This window comes from Bombus terrestris, chromosome 4 (genome assembly GCF_910591885.1).
Source record: "Bombus terrestris chromosome 4, iyBomTerr1.2, whole genome shotgun sequence".
Taxonomy (NCBI): Eukaryota; Metazoa; Arthropoda; class Insecta; order Hymenoptera; family Apidae; genus Bombus; species Bombus terrestris.
Window position 1 is genome coordinate 13,700,923 of NC_063272.1, and position 25,373 is coordinate 13,726,295.

Consider the following 25,373-nt stretch of genomic DNA (forward strand, 5'->3'; position numbering starts at 1 on the left):
TTCCACGTTTTTCAAGTACAATGATACAGTATAGGTCCGTCTGATTCGCGAGGCTGTAACGCGTAGTGAAATTTTACTATCACGCGATTTCTTCCCTGCACCAAGTAGGATTTACGAGGTCTCGTACATTTATGCTCGCTACTGCGTTTGTTGGACTCGCTATGTTTGGCAGAAATCCAGAAAAAAGACATAGTTTTGGAAATAGATCGTAGGTGACTGATTGGATTATCGTGATTTCTAGACTGTTTAATCTGTTGTTCGATTTATGACTTTTAAATGTAATCGGACGTGTATCGCAGAAATATATCGTAGAAAATACCAAATATAGTTATAAAGAATTTATCCGAGGATTAAGGAGAAGGTGTAGGATGATTGACATTAAAGTTTCAACGAAAGTTAAAGAACTCTTGCATCGTCACGTAGCAATAAAATATTATTAAGTTAATGGCGCGAACGTCGAATCGATAAAGGTTCCGCTGGAACATTATGGCCTACCTTTTTTTCTTCGTTAAACGGTTTGGGAATAGACAGCAAGGAATTGTGCAACGCGCGTCTGCGGCAACAACAGATTGCAGTATCGTGGTAAGCGCTTTGACGCTGGAATCGCGAACCGTAGACGATCAATTACGATATCGAATAATTAAAGGACACCTCGACTGGGCACGCCGGCGACACTGATTGCAATTAAGCGGTCGCATTACACTAATTAGAGAAGCTTCCTTCGTTCTACGCTGATTACATCCCGATATTGCGAAGATTCCCAAACCCCTTCTTCCCTTTGTTCCTCAATTGAAAAGAAACGAATGGTTCGACGTTTAAAAGTTTTAAACGAGACCCGTGGATCGTTCCGTTGTTTCCTTCCGTTCAATGAGAGAATTCTCGATAGAGTCGTTTTCAGTGATTGCGCGATAAAAATGTGCACGATCGAAGAAATATTTCGAGTCACTCGGTCGTATGCATAATAATAAGCAAATGACTGTAGGTATTAAGTGCAAGTAATATTAAAAACAAATACTAGATTTCTTGTGCTGCTACTAGTTAGTAAATAGTGGTAAATCTTAAGCGTTAGGTTGTCCGGAAAGTTTCTTTCGTTCCATAAGGTGATAATAGACGAACAATTTCTGTTTTATATTATTTTATTGAATTTGAGGTGCGATAGTAGTTGTGGTGATAGTGCCATTGAGATTTCAATCACCGCGATTCTAAGTATGTTTGTGAAATGGAAAATAATAATAACCAAGGAAGTTCAGCCAGTCAGACGGTCAGTATGCCTTCACTGCAGCCCACGAATACTACGGCATGGTTCACCCTATTGGAGGGGCAATTCGAGGCAGCGAAGATCACGAACGACAAAATAAAGTTCGTGATCCTTGCCAAATGTCTCGACAGTCGGCACCTACAGGACATCGTAAACGTAATGACGAATCCCCCAGCCATGGGGCGATACGAGAAACTGAAATGTGAACTCATTCGCATGTTAACTGATACAGACAGTGCTCGGGTAAAGAAGATGGTGGAAAGCGAAGAGATGGGCGATAGGAAGCTATCTCAATTTTATCAGCACCTTAGAAAACTCGTTAGCCCCTCCACGCTTGATGATTTCATCCTCACGCTGTGGAGGAATCGACTATCCCGCACCCGCATCAGACGTATCCTTGCCGCAGTCGACGACACTAACCCGGAAAAGTTAATGCGATCAGCGGACCTTATAGCAGAGAAGTTTGGAGATGATCATCAGTGTACTGCCCGAATAACGACGGTAATTGATCCATCAGCTCAAAACGTTGGAACGAATGAAACATGGCTCGCCCCTTTCAACGCGTTAAGTGACCAAATGAGCCAACTGAGGGCCCAGATGAGCGCGCTGGGTTTCAATCATCGTGCGGTGTTGGTAGGCGTTTATAGCGTACGGTCGTAGGTCTCCATTCGTCTTTAGTATGACGTGCAGAGATGATGTCCATGGACTTTTCGTTGGCTTCATCACTCCTGGCTCGTATCCTGTCACCTGCTTGCGACGGTCGAAGGTGAGGCGCCGAGGTTTGCTGAAGGTGGAAGAGCCGTTTCCATGTTCGTCATAGCGGTAGGTTCAGATTGCACAGTCTTAGATTCGCGGTGATCGAAGTCTCGGTAGCGCTATCACGGTCACACAACACCTCTTTCGCTGTAGATCATGTCAAGCTCACCAATTTGAGGTGCGGTAGTAGTCGGTAATAGTGCTGATGCTGGTGTAGATATCGCTGAGGGGTTACTGCTGCTTTTTCTTCTCATTTAGATGTCGTGGAAGAAAAATCGGACTACGGGCGCCGGGATTTGAACCCGGGTCCCGAACGTTCGTAACCTAAGGCGCTAACCACTGCACTGTCGTTGTCCGGTCGTATTTGTTGTCCGAAGGTATTTGTATGTATTGTCCGGAGGTATCGCAGATTAAGTATGATCCAATTCGTTCTATTTCTATTATTATGTTCGTGCGTAATTCAATAAACTGATATAAAAGAAAAAACATTGTGCGTGTATTATTTCATTATAAAACGAAAGAAACTTTTCGGACAACCTAATATTTAAATACTGTTTCTAGTAAATACCTCGTCTCTTATGCATACAGATTCGGATATTTAGTTGAAAAGTCATTAACGAAAGCTTCCATTTGCCTTTGCGCATTCCTAATGTTATCCTTGCAAATTAAGAATTTAACAAGGAGTCAACTTGGAAATTCTTCATTTTAGAATATTTAGAATATCCTTTACCGTGTATATCTGCTAATTATAAATTAGCATTATTAGCATTATTATGCTAGAATTATAAAGAAAATGAAAAGGTTGACGAACCTTTATCTGAACATTGCCTTAGGTGACATGACCACACACAATGGGCTATCTTGATTATTATATGAACTAAGAAATTTTGTACAAATGAGAACCGCTTTTCCAGAACAGCGTGTTTTCCACAATACGCGATAAAAGAATAGCCTTCGCTCTTGGCGTATTTGCTCGCTGCGGAAAGTAACTCTTAGGGAGAAAATTTGCTGGCAATTAGCGTGGTTGCGCTATGAATTAGCAAGAACAACGGCAACAACAAAAACCGTGCGAATAACGATTTCATTCGTAATTCGAATACTACCAGTGGTGTATACCGTGTTATTTACGAGCAACGAGTTTGTAAAAGGGGGAAAAAGAAAAGTATCTTCACTTTGCTTTGAAACAAGCAAACACGCCGGTGAAATTGAAACAAGCTGCAGCAAAATATTAATTTCCATGGCGAACGTGAAACGAAATTAATTAAATTTCCTATCGTTTAAAAAGCTGGCAATGTTAAGCGATTAAGCATGCTGTTTATGGCGAGTTACAGCATTCGAGAATTGGAAATAAATGCTTTCTTTAATTCCTCGTTTCTTGTTATCTGATAACGTCTCTTAATATGAAACTTCTCTGAACACGAAATAAAATGTTAACAAAGACAAGTTCATTTTTGGTAGGTTTAGTTTTTGCAAATGTACATGTGGCATAATTCATTTTTGAAAAAGACTAAACAACGTGTAAAAAATAAGGATTTGTAGCGGCACCCGACAATAAACTTTCCAATGGTTTCTGTCCCGTGGTTCGCTACACAAAGACCCTATTCTGCGGATAGATAAGATGATTGCCAGATGTCGATACATCTTCACGGTGTATTTTCAGGTAGTCTAAGGACCCGCTATTATATAAATCTTAGGATTTATTTAGCTAAGGTTCTTCAAACGAACAAGTAGTCTTTGTCTTGACAGTCCCTAAATCTATCACCTACTATAGGAAGATACAGGAAATCTGCTTTTCTCACGTACGATGCTTCCCGCTAGCAACCTTCTCCCGGGGGCGGTCAGCATCCTTCTCAACCACCAACACAAAAATTAACCAATTAACAGCAACGTCAATTTCCCTCACTTTCCGAACGAAGGCTTTCCTCGATGAACCCTATGATCTCGTATCCTTAGACACACCCCATCATAGTTTTCCTCTGCAGCATCATCGTGACAGAAAGTCAATCGTTAGACGTCAGTCAGAGTCGATAGTTGGTGATTGGCAGTAATAGTTGACCCGAGTTCCTTGGCATCGTAAGCAATCATCATCCGAAATTGTATCGTGCATCGTAACGCATCGCCCAGAAGCCGAACTTGTAATTGCGAGTCGCGAAACCCTAATAGTAATCGCGAGTCGCGAAACCCTAATAGTAATTGCGAGTCGCGAAACCCTAATAGTAATCGCGAGTTCTACGCCAAGTGTACATATGGAGTATTTGTTAATAAATATATCTTGTTAACTATACTCGAGTGTTTCTTCCATACTTATCACGACCTATCCACCTCAGACTTATAAATAAAGTAAAAAATATTTACACTCAACATAAATTTTGGTATATTATACAAAAGAGTCATTTTCATGAAAATAACGTTATACAAAATGTTGTAAAATTAGTGCGTTGTATGCGAAGATGAATAAGAATTATTTGTATTATTGGTTTACACGTTAAGAAATCGTTATTTAACCAAAGATGATTTATATATCTTATTTAAACAAAATTTGGAAGCTGTATAAAGACTTTTTCTATGTAACTATAAATGTGAAAAAGATTTTCAATTCGAGCAACGAATTAACTTGTCTTCCAAAGTGAACATTTCATTTATGTTCAAGTCAATCATGGATAATTGTATGTTACTTGATTTTGGTGACGAAATAAAAAAGTAAGGAAAAATACGATAGAAAAGGGAAAGAGGTGGAAGATCGAGAAGCGAAAAGTGGAACTGACACGGTCGTTCTGTAAATTTGGCTCAATTGAGAAACGGCCGATTGGGCTTTCCATCGTTAGCCGGCAAATAAAAGACAAAACGTGGAACGAGGCTGAAACTGAACGAAGCACGATCGTCTAGAAAATTTTATTTAGGAGTCGCGACGCTCGTTTGTCTTTCTTGCTGTCGTTACTGTCGTTGTTGTTCTTCCATAGTACGCACACTAAAAAGCTGGCTTTACATTAGTTCAGTCGCTGAGCCAAGCGATTACATTCCAGTTGTTTGACTGGAAATCGATCAATGTCTATGTCATTCCAAATTTTTTTTTCATCGTTTAAAGTGGTAGATTGTAATGACAATAGATACACTGTACTACGTGTCGATTAGTATCGAATATCGAGATGTTTAGATGAGTCCAGTAATGCTGGAGTGTTGTGTTCTCCATGCTGGGAATAAACACCGGATAGTAAAATAGACTTCCGAATCATCGAGTCGTTGGGCTGCTTTACTTATTGGAATGACGTCCCTGTAATGGCACGAGAACATTGTTTTCATCATTCCAACAACGACCCTATGCTGGATTGGATCACCGGACTGGAATGCCACTAGACCAATGTAAACTCAGCTTAGTATTGTTCGCTGAGTTACTATTGTGAATTTCTAACATCGTTTCTGCGAGAATTTTGCGGTTTATCAAAGCGACTGATTTATTTTCTGATTTACTACGAGGCAAATAATGGTTTCTTCGTTAAGAATGCATTGGAAGTAGAATTTTTTTTATGAAGAATAGTAATCAGTAATAAAAGACGAGGAGCAGAAATCTAATAGTAATTCCTACAAACTTCTATTCATTCAGCTCACAAATAACGCTGTTTTCGTTGGCAGATGTATTAGGCGAAGATAATCAACTATCTGTCAGTAATTAATCAGTGATGAATTTCTTCACACAAATAGAATTTTTTACCATCTTTCCATTAAATTTCCTACCTCTGTTTCATAAAATTTCCATCACGTACACCTTCACCCTATTACTATTCCATCACTCAAGCGTAATTTAAAAGTACATTCGACACATTTTGTTCGCAAACTGGATCACCCGTTATTCGCAAAAAACCAACTCAACAAAAGAAATATCGTTCCAAACGATCGACTTAACAGAAAAGGCCATGGAATCGGCTGGTCAAACGAAAATCGAATTTCTCGCTTGACCGGATCTCCGGCTAATCGAATGTTTCGAGCGCCATCATCTGCGGGTCTAATTAGCACGTGGCACCACGTGGCGTGACCTGTCACGCCAATTTCTCACGCGTCGCGAAATAATAATCGTCGCTTGAACACGCACCACGTGAATATTTATTCATTTGGGACGCGTTCACGAGGAGTTCAATTCGATCGCGCCGATTTGATCAGCGATTCTTTCCAGGTATATGAATCATATCTATGTATGAGTGCACTGTACATGTATGAGTGTAGATCGATTTGAAATGCGGCTCGAGCCGGACGACATATCGCCGGAAACGATACACGTTACGTTTTGGTCGATTGACGCGGTCTCTGTTCCGTGTCGCGAGTAAAATTGAAAAGCGTGTTAAGGCTGCTCCGTAGTCTCACTGAAATCGATCGATCGTTCAAGGTCGTTTTCTCCAACAATGTTTTACACAGTTTACAGTTTTATTCTAAGAGTATTTTAAGGATATAATCTGGTTTTAGCGGTGATTTGAACTACAAATTTCTGAAATTCATAAAGCAAACGAAAGAAGATAAGGTGGAAGACTAGTTGAAAATTAACATATGGTTTGGTCAATTAGTTGTAGATAAACAGCGTGCAGATTTCCATGAAAACGCAAGCATTTTAATACGCTCGCAGTGACGAAAGGAGAACCGACAAAGTAGAAAAAGGAGAGGGTGAATTACAAGGTATTTTAATGTGCAGATATAACTTTCAGGCTGTCGTACTGCAACTGGGAAAGCAATAAAAGGTTCACGCGAGTTTACTTTTGTCGTTCGTCCTCGTTCCCAAGTTATGGCTGTTTCTGCGTTTTAGTAGCCCTTTCGTAACGATATCGCCTCTTAGCGACAGTTCGTTCTTTAATCAAGAGAATAAACTAATACGGATGTTACAAATGTTCAACTTTATATGATGAAAAGGTATAAAAAGAAAAAAAGAAAAAAATCACAAATACAGGAATTAATACGTATTTAATTAAATGGTCAGAGCAACGTAAATGTTATAGTCGCGATATGTGCTGGTCGCGAGACCAATTCAAACAGCCAGAGATGCAAAGGCATGCGGAAAAAAGTCAGATTAACCAGCGAATGGTAGTATAAGTGGTAGAATAGGAAATATGAATTTCCGGATGAGAATGGACGCGGTATCGAATCGAGCCGGATTAAACGAGTGTTTTATTTGGACCAGCGATTCTTTTAAGCGCGTTCGATCCCTCGTTTCCTCCAAAAAGATAGATGGTATCCACAGATTAGGTGAATTGCAGATATTTACACATTTAAATACATTTTTATCTTTTCTTCTCTTTGTTTACTTTTACATAAAATAGAACAAAATTCTTAAAGAATCTTACCTTGAAGAGAATCGAAATGCCAAGGTTCATGAACGGTTTCGTAAAGTCGATCACGCTTTCGCGGGCGTAATTAATGGTCATCGAGCCGACTGCCAAGTCTGCTTTCTGCGAATAGAGACGAATACGTTTGATTAGTCGACGGAAACAAAGGAAACGACAAAACTGAGGATATAATGTTTCGTAAATGCAATGCGGTTAGATACATGGATCTATACATTCTTTGAAAGAAAAATAAGTATGAAACATGGTATATAGCATGTAGAAGTACGAAGGATAATCGAAGGAAAACGTAGATCAAAGTATCTAACCACAATTCACGAAAATGTGATGGAATATATGGATTCATTTGCTGGCGGTTGTATCTGGTAGTTGTGTATCTCCTACCTTTCTCCATGTTCTTTCACGTTTCTGCGTGTATCTGTATCTCCTAAATCTAATTTCCTATGTCTAATCGAAAGCAGTGAGAGTGGCGGTGTTCTTGTGAAATGACGTGCAGTTGGTGCAGGATTTAAGACTTGCTACGGAAGCAAGGGTAAAACGCTAGGAAATCTACTCGCTTTTTAAATGTATATCATTTCAAATTCTACGTCTACGTTAAAATCACCTCGTGTGGACATTACCTAGGTACAATGAAATTTCTACAGGAATCGTTATTTTTTACTTCCTATCTTTAGAGCGATATCCCACTGAGGTTCATGAAAACTGGTAAAGAAATCGAACGTCGTTAACCCGTGGACGAATCGTACGATTCGAATTCATTGAAAAATCCATTCAATCCGCGTGCAGGTTTCGCGAAAACCGAAGAATCGCTCGAGGACTTGATAGAAGGGAAAAGATTTGGCCGAGAAAACGGTTTTCGGGACTACGATGCAAAACGCGGTATGCATACGCAGCCGAGATACGTTATCTCGCTGCTTTTTCAGCGTCTGGAAAAGCACTTGCTGTGCCATAGGGCACGCCATGAGACTAGGCAGATTTATTTCTGGCTGCGGCTGCTTGGAAACCGTATATGTGGTCACGACCGATAAGGCTGGCTGAAAGAAACCGCTCAGCTCACCCCTTCGCGTGTCTTTCCACCATTTCTTCCTTTGTTCTTCCATCTCGTTCGATAAAACGATAGTTCTAACGACCGTTTTATCAAATACTCAATGATTATCCTTGTATCTCGTGGTATTTGAAATATGATTTAAATAGAATGGTCGAAATGTTCGAACTTTCTACCGACAGTACACTGCCTAAACGCGTTTTATTCTTGATCTTTTTCGTACAAGTTTTACACTCGAATCGTCGTCGGTACTTCTAGCATTGATGGTATTAGAATATATTCCAGAGGTGAAAAAGATCGGAAAGATTCAGCCTGCAGCGAACAGGGAACGGCAGAGAGGTAAAGAGAAGAATTAAAGTAAAAAAATAATTCTCCACGAACATCGTGACTCTCGTCGAGATGGCCTGTTTTTCATGGAAACGCATCGAGAACGTAACGTAACGTAACGTAACGTAACGTAAAAAACGATCAGTTAAATCAATTTGCCGAGCCATCGACAGAGCCGGCCGTCGAACCAGACTTTTCGAACATAGTTCCTCGCGCAGAATCACCGATGATTGAGCCAGAATTTTCTTCCCTTTTTTTTTAATCCAGTCCTACGAGGAGTTGGCGAGAGTTTCGTCAGCGTTCCACCTTGCTTTTCTTTTCTTTTTTTACCAGCCATTCGGATCGTTTCGATCGTGCTGCCGTAACTTCGTTCGAAAACTGCATTCCTGGATCGGCAGAGACGTAGGGAAAATAAGCCTCTCGTAATATCGAAGGAATTTTCAAATGGAACGTTTTAATTATTTCCTATTGATCGAATATTTCTGCAGCGAACGCATTTACGCGATATCGGCGCGCTATTTATTTACCTATGTGTACCTATGTAAAAGAGAAGAAAAAGAAAGGAGAGGCTCGTTCATTAATCACGGGGCTCGCGTAAATTATATACACATCTATCGCCATTAGATAGCGAAAGGGAATTCTAAGTAGAGCCACTTATTCAACCCGAGTTCCCCTTCTTCTTTATTACAGAAAAATCGCGGCGATTAAGTCGCACTTTTCCGTTGGCGCGCCACTGCCTAGACACGAGAATTATTAATGATCATCTGACAAAATTAATAACAGCAACCTCGGGTGATTTAGCGCCGTCCGCTTTGTGCCAGCTGTCGTGCTAGGTACACGGTGGGAAAAACTCCTAGCCGCAGGAAATTTCTCTTCGTTTTCAGTCCTTTGCAATCGCGCACCCCTTTAAACTGATTTTCGTTTAACCGTTAATTATCTTTTGCTCCGACTAATTCTCCAACCAAGTCTTTGTTAATTCCATTTGTCGAGGAATTCCGCTGTAATTTTAAGTTCGAATACATGGCGCGCGCGCTCGATTTCCCCTAACGTTTCACAATTGCGCGGGCGCCTGTGTTTTTGCTCGACTAGACTGTAAACGCGAGAAAATTATTGCCGCGCTAATTTCTCCGAAACCGCGATATTAATTTGTTCTACGGACGCGAAGATCCGCGAACCCCGGATTCATCCATTATGCATCGCGCAGGAAAGTACACATTCGACTTGAGCTTTCTAGAATACCGAATAGTCCGACTCCGACGTTCGAGATTTATTGCGAAAGTAGTTTCTGGAATTTCCCTGTTAAGAGAGAGAGAGAGAGAGAGAGAGAGAGAGAGAGAGTTGGACGGACACATCTACTATTATACGCGCGAGCTTTATATTTTTTTACGACACGACGGTTTTAATCTCGTTTGTTCTTTTTTTTTTTTGTTGCCAGAATATGATCCTGAAACAAACGAAGCGTTGCTATATTTTACAGATTCATTTCGAAGTAACGCATACGGGGCGTTGGTCGAATGAATTTTCATCTCTTTTAATGCAATTTTCATCTCTCCCAAGGGCTGCACATAGTGTGCAAGAGGAACGTTCCGTCAAGTTGTTGGTAACGCGCTAATTTGCTAACTTTATCACTGGTAGTATTTGATTCCCGGTTGGCAGAGATCTGCTAGACGTAATCCGCACTTAATCAATCGGCTGTGCGCGTATTAGCTGCTACCTAGGTCTCATTTGGTTGACGGTTGAAGCTACCATACACGGAACCATGGTTTCGCACCTCTCACACGAGTCAGCAGGGAACACGGTGCACACATTTCCATCGTTCCGTTGCATCGGCTCGCGATTTGCATTGCAAATTGTTTCCCCGGAATGTGTTGTCGCACCCACCGTATCTTTGTTGACGGTAGTTAGCCGAGAACTTGCACTTGGAACTCGGAGTTTCGAATTCGCTAGGGGATTAACGAAGGGGAATTCATTATCTTCGTTTTATCGCTCTTTTTTAACTTCTATACGAGTTAAACAATTTTTTATCACGATGGATATTGAGAAGTTTATTTTAGCTTCAAGTACTACGACAGTGTACTGGAGATATAATTTATTTAATTTAAAAAGAAGTTTAAATAATAAATCGAATTTAGCGATAATGAAACTCTCGAGTTCGCAAGACAAGTATCTTAGCAACCGCGCTAAAGATTTTCTAAGTTCTTTTTATCCGATATATTACAGCTACGTGTGTAATGTACGGAATAGACATTTCATAACGCAATCATCAATTCATTGGTACATTATTTATTCTTCCTCCAGGATATTCGATATTATTTTAACGAACTTTTAACAAACTTTTAACCAATTTTTATTAAATTGTATACTCTTCTTCTCCCGCTCCATCATCATTGAACGATGAAGCATGTGCAAAGATACATCTTCATATTTGTTATGTTTTCAATTAGGTCATGTCAGGTTGTTTTGTCAATAACGTAGATTTTTATTTCAATACTGAAACTATCGACAAGACTACCCAGTTTATAATTGGCTATGGCAATTTTTATGGAACTGCAACTCTCAGTCAATTTCAATTCATTCGTAATTGAGTGTTTGTAATTAATCGAAGACAGCATGGGAAAAATATAAATCCATTCCTGTTGGTTTCCTAACTTTTATGCCAGTTAGTGGATAATGCAAAGATAAAAGCACATTCAACTCTAAAATTGCTCTTTTATAAAAGACAGGAAATACATATGACTTTTTTTTATGTTTTTCACTTGTGATCCGCGGTTCTATTGTAAATCGATATTAATTTATTTTGGGCTGTTTTAAAACGCCTGTAGATGCATTCGTGACATACAAAATCCTATAAATAAAGCAACATTCCCAGGGTGTACTGAACCCGCGCTTCATCGTCGATGCTTCAGTATCCTCGTCTATGGGGACACTTGCTTCAACTATCCGAAATGTACTTACGAGCAAACGTAATGTGTACTCTCCAGAGCGTGATCGTGACGAGGTTGCGGCGTGGCGGCGCGGTTACATGTAAATTTCCACGAGCGTAGACGCTTCGAGAATAGACATACTCACCTTGTCTATCAGCTGGCGGACTATTCCGTTCCACTCGCCAGTCTCGTAATCGTAAACGCCGTACTTGCCATCCGGCACGAGCTCGATCCTGTAGGCGAAGCCCACCATGTGAGCTATCTCCTTGAGTAGGTCGATGCAGAAGCCCTCGTAACGTGCGTTCCCGCTGAAATTCCCTCTGCTCTTCAGCATTACGTACGGCTGCTCCTACGGGGACCATAAAAAGGAGCTACTACCTTTTGTCCCCTTCTTCTTCTTCTTCTCTTTTCTGACCTCACTTTCCCCGACCTTTTTTTGCTTTCTCTTTATCCGTACGTATCTGTAAGACTCTTTTTCCCCCATCCTATAGTACCTTGCTTCAACCACATCATTCATATGTTTTCTCTTCTACTTTTGTTTTATTAACCTTCCCTTTTTCATTAAGATCCCCTGTTCCTCTCTCATTTTTCGAGCATTTCTACTTGAATATTAATCATTTTTTTACTACTCTATCCCTTCGTAGCTTCTCTAATTTGCTTTTAGTTTCCTTTTATCTTTGTCAGAAAATTTTCTACCCACTCTTTGTAAGGATAATCGGTTACACAAATGGGAAGCTAGCTTTTCCTTTCTTCTTTCTAACATTTCAGCTTTTACTACTAATGTTCCTCAAGGCATTTAACTGTAAGATAGCTGCTACTTTGTACCAATCTACAGTTCGACTTACAAATTATCCCAATTATTCTTCGCATATAGTGTCTCCTACTCGAAAGTAGTCGGAAAAGAGAAAAGAGAGAGACGACGTTTGTCGACGATCGAGCCTCCATTGTTCCACGTGTCTCGAACGAATCTGATCGATATTTACCGCAAATGCACGACGCGCAGAGCCTCGTACTGGACGGCGTTCGATGCTGATTACCGGCTAAATGGATTACCACTCGATAGACTATTACCACGAACGTTCCCTCGGGATAATGTAGCCACGCGTACAAGGCAACTCAGCTGCAAGAACGTGGAAAAGCAAACGAAACGACGAAAGAGAATGTTTCTACCTGCGCTTCCTCTTCCGCATGGGGATTTTCGACGCGACGGTATAATTCATTTTGAAAGTAAAAGTCTCGAATGAACGCGACACTCTGGATGGGTAAAATGACTCGAAAATTCATCTAGTTGGTTTTTAAACACTCTTTGTGTACAATTCGGCGCAAAATATTATCTACATTCTCCATTCGCTTGTAACTTATAATTCTGATAATTTTAGTGATTCTATCAATTTTCCTATTTTAATCTTCGCATTTTGTATTTTAATTTTACAAGAATTTCCTGCTAATTTTCATAACAAATGAACTCCTGGAATTAATTTGTTTCTTATGTAATGAAATACACCTCTTATTTCTTATGTAATGAAATTGGGAAATTTTACAAAGCAACAATCCTATAAAACGTTCAAGGAATCGAGCAGTTTGTCTTTTGAGAGGCTCGAATAAGACTCAAACGAAAACTCATTTGAACTCGTAAATGAACTTTGCCACCTACTTTGTGACACGCGGTACGATTGGGGCAGGAGAATGAAAAGATCTTGTTTTCCTGATACACGTGTGTTCGCTGAACATAGAAGAGATCCGTGTAATTTGCGGTGATGGAGTGGTTTGTGGTCGAGTAATTGGAAAATCGAATTCATTTAAGTTTAATTTAAGTTCCGCCAGCGGGGCGGGGTGTTTCGGTAAATGGGGAAATGCAGAGGCGTGCTCGCACATCGAACCTTCGGTATTCTCTCGAATTGCAAATTAGGCATGTGTGTTCGCGAGTTCCGTTAATCACGACAATTTTACCCGGAAACGAACAGATTCCCGAAGAGGGAGACAGAGAAGTTCCGAAATTTCTGCGTTATGACAAGAATCCCCGTCCGTGATTAACTTTTCATCCTAATCGAATCGTTTGAGTAACCATCAGGTGATTTGAAATTATTTTATAGCAGAGTATAAAATCTTCTAAACATTATATATACATATACTTAATATTTCCTCAACGAATAAGTAATTTTATGAATCAAAATTTACAAGAAGCACCAGTTTTGAAGTTAAACAATTCTTGGAATCTAGTTATCATAGTTACTTCCTTTACAGTCTCTTTAAAAAATAATAATAATAATAATAATTTTTCTAAATAATACTTCTACGTAATACGTATAGTATACTATGATATAATTATAATATAATAGGCCGAAATTTATATGAAATGATAGTAGCCTCTGAAATTCAACCTTCGTAGAAACACAACTATTCATGTACAAGAATTTAATGGATATATGATTAATTAAATATGTATATCTGTATTTAAGTAATTTGTTGCAAATTCTTATATCGTGTTATTTTATCATGAAAAAAATTTGAGACTTGGTTCATAGGTTTCTCAGTGATTCGCGTTGACTGATGTCAATTAACAGCTTGCGATCCATGCTCGATTTATGGGCTTTATTACGCGATGTGGCGACAGTTGATGATTTAGCTTCGACTCCTCGGTCAGACGAGGCGAGACAAGTCGCGCGAATGATCGATTACGATGATTTAGAAGGTGGACAGGTCTGAATAAACGACGAGTCGAGAGACGTCCAAACGTCTAATAATCAACGCGAGTACAAAAGAAGTGTCTTGTGAACGGAGGTGGGTTTTTTATGTTGCTCTGTATCATCCTGGTGAGAGGTGATTTTAATCGAAATGGAGTGATCAAAAAATTCTTTTCGTACGTTGGTTGCAACTTTCGCCTTCGATTCATGCAGCAAATCTTCGTGGTGTAACAAGTATTTCACTCTTGGATCCTATCGAGAGTCGGTGTTTCGCGCTTATTCAAAGTATTCCCGAGGGACTGTCTATTACCTACAAATGTCTTTTATCTATGTTTATCTATGTATCTGTGTTTACAGCAATCACCTAATTCACTGAGAGTGCATTGTACATTAACACTTTAATTATGGAACACGACAATTGATGTGCGAACTAAAAGTTACCTTATCTACATTAGACGTAGAAGATATTAATTGATATTTCGTCATTCAGTAGTATTCAATATCACATAATATTATTTCATTATTAGGATAGAATACCAATACCAATACGACACCAATGGGCGCATTCCATATTGAAGCGATAACGTTTCAATTTGTTAAACGTTAAATTCGTGTGTCTAGGCTAATGTAACTATCAGGTGCGTATGAGACTATTCACAAGTGTAAGGAGATATTAAATCGTTATGTGAACTTGTATCGACTAAAAGAATGAAAAGAGTGATCTAATATTGGGAAGAAACAAAGACAGTCTAGAGAATGTTAACTGTGTAAGATTGGTTGTGTATCTATAGTTACCTAGGTGGAAATCACGCGCGTGGGAGAGAAAGGTGTGAGAACCAAGTGAGATGAGAGAAATTAAACAAACCAAATCATACATGTCGCATGAGTTCTCTGACGATGCCGTTCCACTCCCCGGTTTCCGGGTCTTTCGCGCCGTACTTCCTGTCCGGTACCAGCTCCAATCTGTATGAGAAGCCGACTTCCCTTGCCACCGCCTCCAGTAGGTCCACGCAAAAACCGTAAAACCGCGCGTTCCCCGTGTAGTTTTTTTCGTAGTGCATCATCACGTACGGAATTTCCTGTGTCGCAACAGGGGGTCCATGCAAACAACGGAACACGCTATCAGATCTGGACGATACACGAGCCTACACAGGACGATACATGTTTCACGTTCGTACGATTCCCTAATCGCTCCCGAGAGGCTTTTCCAAATGGGAGAAATTCGCATCGCTAGCTATTTTCAACGTCATCGATCGAATAATTATCGATTTATCGTGTAGAAACTATCAGTGTCTTCTAAACGCTAAAAAAGTCGATAGCGCAAGATTTATTGTAGTTCGAGCTGCCTTAAACAATTGTAACAATTAAAATTTTTATCAGTGAAATTTCTCACGTCGCAAGTTAATATATTTCGCTGTGTAATAATAAAACAAATGAAATTTTAGAAATGGCAAGTCGTTTGATAGTTCTACTTAGGGTAAAACTGTGAAAATGAAAAGTCTATAACTAGTCTAGAATTTGTAACTTGACAGTTTACTGCTATTGTTGTGCGAAAGGGTTCTGGAATGCGATACAACAATTTCATGTTCCTATATTCGTTTTTTGGAAACTTGAGAAATATTTTAAAAGGAAAATTAAACAAAGATTGCATACAATTTGCCATAATCCGAACCAGAATACCTACGACAATTTTGCGTTTCTACGTTTATCCTATTTGAGCGGAGGAAAATGGCCCTAACCTCTGGAAATCTTCGAGCCAGACTATAGCAACTCTATGTTGGTTCGATTGTTAGCGATTTCACGACTCGTCGATGCAGTCGATTTTATCCCCGGGAAACGTAGAAATTTTATACCACTTTAGCCTCTATCCTTCGATCGGAATGACGCGTTAGGTAGTACGGATACCGGACATAAAGTACGAGGTTCCGTTACGCGGACTTCGCCACGGTGGCTCGTAAATATCCTTCCTACGGATCATTGCCAATGAACACTCTATTGCTCGAATCTTCGTGTCGAAGTCTTTCAGGTGACGTGTTATTGCTCGTGTGCCTGAAACGTCACCTAACATGATCAATTCAGACAATCGTTCCTCAACTTTTTACGATGCGATCGTTCGATGACATTCTATCGATTTCTCCATTTTTATCAAATTTTCCTACACTTGTTGCTTCGATGTTATCCACGTATTATAAAGTTCTACTTCGAGTTTATTTCGGCTACGTTTCGTTTTCGATTAACAGTACGAAAACGTAGCTCGTACGAAAACGATAGACGCGAAAACGTATCGAATTAGTCCTTCTGCGATTTATTAAAATGGGAGAGATTGCCTTTTCGTGATTTTAAATAGGAATGAATGACATTTGAAGGAGAAAAATTCAGTGGTTAAGACTCACCAATATAGTGATGACGAGCAGAGTGACATTCGCTGATCCTGGCTCGAAAAATGCCGCGGTGTCCGTCACGTTGACGCCGGCGCCTGGACGCCATTCACCGACCTATTTCATTCTCATATGATTCTTTATGATGTCTGTGAAAAAATTTCAAGCGATGGTTAAACAGAGAGTGTACCTTGACGAGCGAATGTTGCTTCAGTTTTAGCAGGTCCAGCTTGAATTGAATTCTGCGCCCTTCTTTGAACTCGATGGGACCGGAAATACCCTTCATCTCGACCTGAAAGAACAAGATATGGTGGTTATTTATTTCAGAATTGTATTTTGCATATGCAAGAATTATCGTGGAAGGTATAGTTTGTCAGTCTTCAATATTTTGGTTACTATTAATACTGACTGCCACGCCAGAGTCACATGTTTCGCTCAGGACGTCACGGGAGTATTTTTATTATTCAAAGCATATAATGGCAAAATAATAATAAATAGATGATGTAAGACAACATTCTTCCCCAATGGACCGTTTAGCTTATTGGTGGTCACGGGTGACCACCGTGGCGTCTTGGTAACAATTGATAGCAACATATTATAACAAAACTTCATTTATTTTAACAAATTCGCATTCGTTATTTTGTCGCAAGCAAAGCGTTCAGAATATATTATTGAAACATGTAGAAGATATTAGTAAACAGTATTTGCTCATTCTATATATAATAGTAAGGTATGTGCACACTCCTAAATTTAATTATATGATTATAAAGCAGCATTTACAATTATTTTCTAAGGTGTGTTTATAATAATATTCGTAGATTACCTCTCAAAGATATGGATGCAAACACAATGCACCGTTAGATGCAAGATTTGTTTTCATTTCTTTTTTATCGATGTTCTAATAAAAATATTTAATTGTTCAATGGGGCACTTTTTATTTCGAAGTATCTTCTATTTATCGGTTATATTCAAAATGCCCTAATTGTCAATTTTCATACAATTTTTACAATTGTAAGAAGTTCAAACACTCCGGTCATCAATGACCATCGTGGCAGTCAAAGTGTTAACTGAGGGAAGAAATAGGACATTAATCGCACACATATTTTCATATATCTTACACACACACACAAAAACGCACGCACGCTCTTCTTCCCTCTCTGATTCAGTCTCTCTCTCTCTCTCTTATATACATATATATAAAACATATATAGTTCTAGATAACAAAAGGTAACTTTTAATACAACTTAAACCGTACAATGTGTACCAACTATAACAGTTTTCAACTTCCAAAAGTCTCAGATCTTAAAGAGACCAAACTTGCAAGAAAATCTTCCCGAAACTCACGAGCTAAAATATAATAAAGAACGTCTCTCTATTGTCTGTCCGCAAAGATAAGTTCGAAAAAATCTTTTCACGATCGTTGAATCATAATTGCGCATTTGTACCAGAGTCAGTGGTCGTCGAGGAGAAAAACGGAAAGGTAACGTGGAACTAGAGACATGACGAGGAGATTAAAAAGTCCGTCTGGGTCAAAGCTACCCCGTCCGTTTCTCAAATTTATGCGGTCCACGATCTCCTGGACGACGGGACACGAGCTAGAGACGCGTCATCCGGCACGTTCTCAAAATATTTTCGCGCGGTGTAGCCAAGGGAGTAAGGAAGCGTGGATCAAGCGTCTCGGCCAGCTTCCGCTTGGACTTCGTCGCGCGACGAAAGCCAGCCTAACGACTTCCGTCGTCGAAGGATTCGCCGTAATAACGACTTTTTAAGAGCGGTAACTCTTAACTGAAGTAAGAAAGCGCCTCTGATCCCATGGAACGATGTCATGCAAGTTAAGGACGAATAAAATGCACGATAATCGTAGTTTTTAAGAAGTTCCAGGTTCTTGTATAATTTTTGTTGTTTCATTTCTTGGCGAATGTATAGTTTGGCTTCTTTTGGGGGAAAGTTGCGTTAATTTGCGTCTGCAGGGCGCTAATTCGAGGGGGGGGGGGTGGGGTAAGAAACGACGAGAGGAAAGACACGATGATGTATAACTGTAATTTAACAGTTTTGCCGGCGGTGTATTGTCGAGACGGGAAATACGGGTAGATAAAGAACCGGTGACGAGCACGTTAATTAACACGTTCCGTGTCATGTTTCTTTCGCGTGAAGATCGTATGGGTGATGGTGGAAATCATGGCAAGTTTGTTAAACAGAGTACCTCGTTCAAACTGAACGTCTATGTCACTTTAATAAAAAGTGTATAATAATAAGAAGCGTTTAAGGTTTATAATAATAAAAAAATACAAAATCGAAGAGAACAATTTTGCGGGAATTTTATTATCAGTACATATATGCTTCTTGAAATAGCATAAACTCTATTTAGTCATCTCTTATTACCCTAAATAGCAGCAGAAGCAATTTAAATATTCGCAAGTTAAAATGCTCTTTATATGTTCATTTTAATTTACATTCTAGATACGTGCGTTTATTTTTATGCATAAAACTCTTTTCAATTTACACTTCGTTTATCTTTTAATTTATTTATGCCTTGTTTATTTCAAAACTAGTTACCGGAGATACAGCAGCGTTTTATCTTCAGACTACGTTTAATCTTTATTAAAACACTTTGAATACCAGGAAACGTAGAGTATTACTCTAGCTATGGCCTTGTGAAAAAACTTACGAGGCAACGGGGGATTCGTTCACTCGCGAGCCTCAGCCCGAACCCGCGCGTACCTACTCGCGTTTATGGGCTGTGTAAAGGGAAATAGATTTCTCCTTTTACTTTCTTTCTCTCTAGATCCCTTCTAGATCGCGGAATAAGCGGCAGAACAGTCTCAACCGATGGAAAAAGAACCGGAGGAACTTCTTAATATCGTGGAACTAACAGAAGCGAATAAATAAAAGCAGCGGATAAGTCCCACGGGACAATAATTCCGTGGAATTTCTTCGGGGATTACCGTCAACTTCCTCCTGTCCCGTTACCCGGCAACGAGTATTATTAGATTCTGATTTTTATGGAGTCCTTTCGCGGTGAAATGACCGACACCGTCGAATCCAGGCAAGGAAACGAGCCGAGAACAATTCCATTCTATCGGACACGGGGAATTTACCGCAGCATCGAATTCTTTTTCATCCCCTACTAGACGAGCAAAATAATCTCGCCCAATACACACGAACCTCTATTTTATCGGAGGATCGTGGAAACCAGTGATTCTCTCTTTATTTCCCCTTCGTTGGGTCGCAAGGAAAAGAAAGGAAATGTTGGACGAACTGAAGAAAGAAGTTTGGGAGCTGTCGATCATTTTATTCGTTGTTAATGTGATTATCTTATCTGGTAGGGTAAGATTCGTCGAAGATTTGTAAGCTATGTAAAATCGTAAATGGTTCCCCTTTGATATATCGAAACCTTTGTGGATACCAATACGATTGGGAAAGCTCGGAAAGTTTCACTGCTCCTGCAGCTGACGTTTGTTCGTCGGAGATAGCTGATACTTCTGTCAACTTCGAGGAACCGTGAAATACCGAAACCAGCAGGAATGTATAAAGAAAAAAATAAAAAAGCATAAGTTTCCTTTGAAACGGTCGAGAAAATGTTTGAACGGAGGCTTACGCCGAAACTTTTCCTTCTTGTAGATATTTTATTCCGCAAAGAACGACTTCCACAAAAGTTCGCCGCTAATTAATCTGCAGAAAAGGAAATTGACTTTGCTGAAGTGTAATTAAAATAGAAAGATCAACGTTTAAAGAATTGTGAATTATTTTTGATTTATTCTCTGGCAGATTTTTATGGGCAAAGGTTAGATCACGATTATCACGATCATATCTCGAGGGATTAATACACAGGACATAATCATAAATATACAGTTATTTCAACGTTTCAATTTCAAGCCACGAGCGAATTCCCTCATGATTCATTTGTTTATTAATAATAATTCCATGTGTACTGCATATTCTGCAATGCATCGTTGTTAATTAATAAAAACACATACGAAGAAGCATTTTCCAATGACCAATTTCCCTGTGACCGGTTTTATTGTGTATTATATCCAAGACAAAGGCGAATTAGAATGAGACAAAAGGGGGATTAAAGGAAAAGGTATATTTTCGTTGGCCAAGTAGGAGCAAGGCTCTTTAAATCGAGGAAGTTGGAAGCGAGTTTGCGGCATGAAACAGCGGTCGAGACAACACGCCGCGCCGCGTTCGTAAATTAATGGATGGTCTCTGTTCCAGTTTAAAGCGTGCAAGCTGGATCTAAGTTGCGCTCCAACGACGGATAACTTCTGGCATTTTGGCCAAGAGTGCTCGTTAAGTTTCGTTGGCATAAGCGTCGGATTAAAAGGGCGATAGCTGGACCGTGGCAAGCGGATTATCTCGAGTGTCTTTGCGTGATAAATTAATTTCTTTTATTTTACTGTACGGTGGATAGATACCTACTTCCTATCGCTTTTAACAAAAAGTACGATAGTATTAAGTTCTGGTAAATTTCGACATAAATGAATACATTTAACATTAATTTAAATTTTGTCATAATATCGTTTAAGTAAATAATTTTATGAATTTCTACCAATGATTTTATAAATTTTCCTACAGGGTGGGAAACGTTTATGAGACATATAGGAGACATATATGATGAAAATAACGTGGACAGATTTTCACTTCCTTTGAGCTACTTTTATCTACTAAAAATTGCCTTATGCTGGAGTGAACCATGCGACTCTTCTGTTTTTGCTCGTCTTTTCCTCGTCCTTTTTACTTTGCTCCATTCTTCAACGTAATCGTATGTTACGAGCTACGCACAACTTCTACACATGTTTGGAGTTGTGATATAAATTTCTCGAGAATGCTGTAGTTTGCGATCGATAACTTTTAGCTATGTTACGTAACTGTCACTGGTTTGTAACAAAAAATGATAAAAAGAAGCAAACAAAATTTAAAATCCTGTTAGCCAGTGAGTTAACATTTTTGCAACCGTTTTAAAATTTCCACATTTTGGCACACGTTTGTCGGCCACATACAATCGCCACGACAGTTTACCAGGCTTTAGAGGCTTTTTTCGCTACGTTAACTCGCGGTTTCTTTTGGTTTCGACGATATCACGTAGCCGTACGACAAAATTGTTCAATGAGCAAACGTCATCAACTTTACCGTTGCGTCGTCTCGTAACTTCATCATCGAATAGTCGCATTACGATTCATGTTTGTGTTTATGTGCATTGTTATGGCAGATTTTGATGGGAAGGTTTATGGTGAATGTAACAGGCGACGTGTAGTCCGAGGTAGGGTTTATGCATACTTTATACTCCATTTTAACATGATTATCGTATGAAAGATGAAGCATCTGGTTTAAGGCTCATGAAAATTTTATTAGAATTGATGTTACGTCACTGGAGGATTCATATGAAAATTGTAATTCTTGATAAAATGAACGAGAAATTTCTAAGTTATGCTATAGGTAAATAGTTCATAAATTGTATAATTATCAATTTCGATAGAAAGGTATGATAAATTTGGAGGAAAACATGAGCATTGAGGTATAGACGCGTAAGTAGAAGCGGACGTTAGTAATCGGACAGAATGATGAATAGAAAAGGCTGTGTCTGATCAGGCAGTTCGCCTGACCGCTTTATCACATAATCACAGGTTAATCATGCATTGTTCGACCGTTCGCGGAGAGACGCGGTCACGAGGAAGCGTGCTAACGGGAGTCGTAAATTCCCGTTACGATTAGATAATCGACGCCACGGAGTGATCGATACCCTATTTCGTTTAGGATAATAGAGGTGGTTGAACTGATTATAACACTGGAGTAACAGGTTACAATATACACTTTATTCCAACAACTTTACAGACATAGACAGTTACGCTCGGTGCGTATAGATCTAAGTTAAATAAATGACTGATCTAAGGGTGGAGAACCAGTCAAGAGATGTTGACTGATCTAAAGATGAAAAATCAATGAAGCTCGGTGATGATGCTATGGCGGAGGAAAGCTATTGATGGGTGTGTCTAGCGTACGGGATCATCGGATTTATTGATAATAATTTTGACTAGGAAAGTGAGGGCAATAGTCATTGCTTTTGATTGGATAAGAAAAAGGTTGGTGAACAAGGAAGGGTTCTAGCCACCTTCAGAAAGTTGCTAACAGGAGACACCGTACCTTCCTGGAGTGGACAATAAATTTAAGGAACATTTGAAGTAAAAAGATACTTGTTTGGTCTGAAGAACCTTAACTATGAAAATGTCAATATTTATGGTAGGTCCTTAAGATTATTGAGGGTACGCAATAAGGGTGTGTAGACATCTGGCAGTCATCTTGTCCGTGGCGTGGGGCCTGGTTTGCGTAGGAAGTCACTGGACGTAACATGCATCAAGAATCAACGATTTTCCTTGTACATAAACTAAATTGAAAATCATTTAGTTACGTACTAGAAAATATTTTGTAAGCTCAATAATTTAAGTAAAAAAGGAAAATACGGAAAACCTATAGGAACGCACAAGCGACGAGATAGAGTAGCTTAAGTAGAAAGAGGACTTTAGTGATCAGACGCCGCGTTTCTCCGTGAAATTCTTGTTCAAATAGACAAAAGCCGTATATGGTCAGACAGTCTATACGATTTACTTATCGCTGAGGTTGCAACTAATTAGGGTCTAGGAATCAACAACTCTACTTGAGTATTCATTTGACATTTCATATTCTGAACTCGACTCGCGAAGCAGTTTCTGAACTCCTAAGTATTGCGCGACTTGAGCAAACAATTAGGGCCGCTGTAGACGAGCAGTTGCATGGTTTATACGTGAGTACGTAATTAACGGGAATCGTCGAGGGCTCTTTGTTACTCAATCGTATCCCTCGTGACTCTGTAAACGTTACGTAGCAAGCGAGTCGACGAAACACCATTTAACAAACTACATCTCTGGAATGAGTTGCATCACTGCGAGTTTTTTCGCCGACCCGACTGGAAGGATACCTCGTTTACACGTATCCATATTTCATGATGACGGAGCACCCACGAAGAGGATGATTGCAATTAAGTCGTTAATTACGAGCCGACCGGCTACGTTAATCGTTGGGACTGTGTACGTTCGCATTTATTTGCGCTTCTAAACGCGTTGTTCAGCATCGATTGCGCGCCAACTGTGCCGTGTTTCTAAATAAAAGTTAATTTGTAAGAACCTCTGCAATAAATTAAGCTTCGTAATGGTTAAATTTTTATCACTTTCCTGTTCCTGGATTTCTTTCTATTTTGCAATATCTTTTTTTCAACGACGTAAAAATTTCTAGCAATAGAACTGGTTGCGAATTCAGGGAACAGATGTACGATAGTATCCACAATCCATAGTCGCAGAATTATAGGTTATTCGTGGCAATTATTTCTCGTTCGGTTCAATTAAACCGTGCTGGAAGGACGATAATATCACGGGCCAGGATTTAGGATCGTACCGAAATGCCCCATTAGAGAACAGAAACTAACTTAGTTATATCGTCGACAATTCAGAGGCTAGGCTATCTGTATGCTACTTGAAGGAACGTCGCTCTTACACCGAGAATGCATCATCAATCTCAAGTATTGCATCCTTAAAGGAAGCTGTCTTAGCCAAAAATACACGTGTCAAACGAAAAAGAAATAGATCCGAGTTTATCCCTTTCTCCGGCTATTTCATATAAAAATTCTTCTTCTCAGTCACCAACTAATATAAAAGAACAAAAGTGGGTTTATTATTGTTTTGCTACCCCGTATGGTCTTCAATTGCTAATATATCTACATTTTTGCATTTATGTAAGTGCGTTCCATTTACTGGGATCCACAAATCTTGCAATATGAGAATATATCAAAAACAGATTTGCGAAAAAATTGGTACACTGGAATTGACAGAAATGTATAAAAATTCATGAGAATTCGGTCATATTATAACTATGTTCCGCGGGCCATTAGTCGTCCCAACGTCGTGTTATCCGCAATCCATCGAGAGAGTCTCGCGCGCTTTGCAATGCTAATGACAGCCGGTTGGCATTTAGCCGGCATTTGGAAATATGCCAAAGCGTGCAGCCTATCGATGTGCATCGACCACGTATTCCGGCTCGATATTCAATTCCATTACGCCGATGAGAAAACGTTCACTGTTTGGGTCACGTATGTGGCTCTTCCACGTATCTTCGTCACGTGCTTCGATCGGTTCGATCGGTCGGAACAATCGAGACGATTATCGCCACGATCTTTGGATCGTCAAAGGGATTCGAACAACGTGATCGTTCTCTGACATTACGAACATAGTTTTCAAATATGAAAAGGTTTTTACGGTTCTATATAAAAGATAGTAGACTAGGCTGTACGTGTGTAATGGTTATAGACTTCTTAGATCACAGTTCTTAATACACGTATTTCGCTGTTTTACGATCATGATATCTTTTTTGATGGTTTCAATGTTGACTTTTTACAGTTGTAAACAAATGTTTGCGAAATAGCTTAGGACAGCTTCATGAATTTTGTTTTTATGGTTATACATTACCGTTTAAAAGTTTAGGACTAATGTATAATCAGGAATAATTAGTAAAGAAGTTTCGAAATAACATATAAACGAAATCAAAAGCGCTTCTGTGTAGCTTGATTACAACTAGATCGAACTAGTTGCGTTCAAGGATCGTTCATCCAACAGCAAGAACGGAGATTGCAAGTGGGAGACAAGAAGGG

General features: G+C 39.4%; 1 protein-coding gene across 7 annotated transcripts in view; it reads right to left on the reverse strand.

Moving 5' to 3' along the window:
• Positions 1-25,373, reverse strand: part of LOC100646221 (glutamate receptor ionotropic, kainate 2) — a 113,601-nt gene that overhangs the window by 8,175 nt on the left and 80,053 nt on the right. For 2 of the 7 annotated variants that reach the window (XM_048404802.1, XM_048404806.1), the window contains exons 9-13: positions 16,887-16,988; positions 16,712-16,813; positions 15,194-15,463; positions 11,780-11,983; positions 7,339-7,443 (exon numbers count right to left, since the gene is read on the reverse strand). In XM_048404802.1, coding sequence (XP_048260759.1) covers positions 7,339-7,443; positions 11,780-11,983; positions 15,194-15,463; positions 16,712-16,813; positions 16,887-16,988 — 783 coding nt within the window. The remainder of the gene's footprint in view (positions 1-7,338; positions 7,444-11,779; positions 11,984-15,193; positions 15,464-16,711; positions 16,814-16,886; positions 16,989-25,373) is intronic. The other 5 variants (XM_048404803.1, XM_048404805.1, XM_012307929.3 and 2 more) reach the window with 5 other exon arrangements.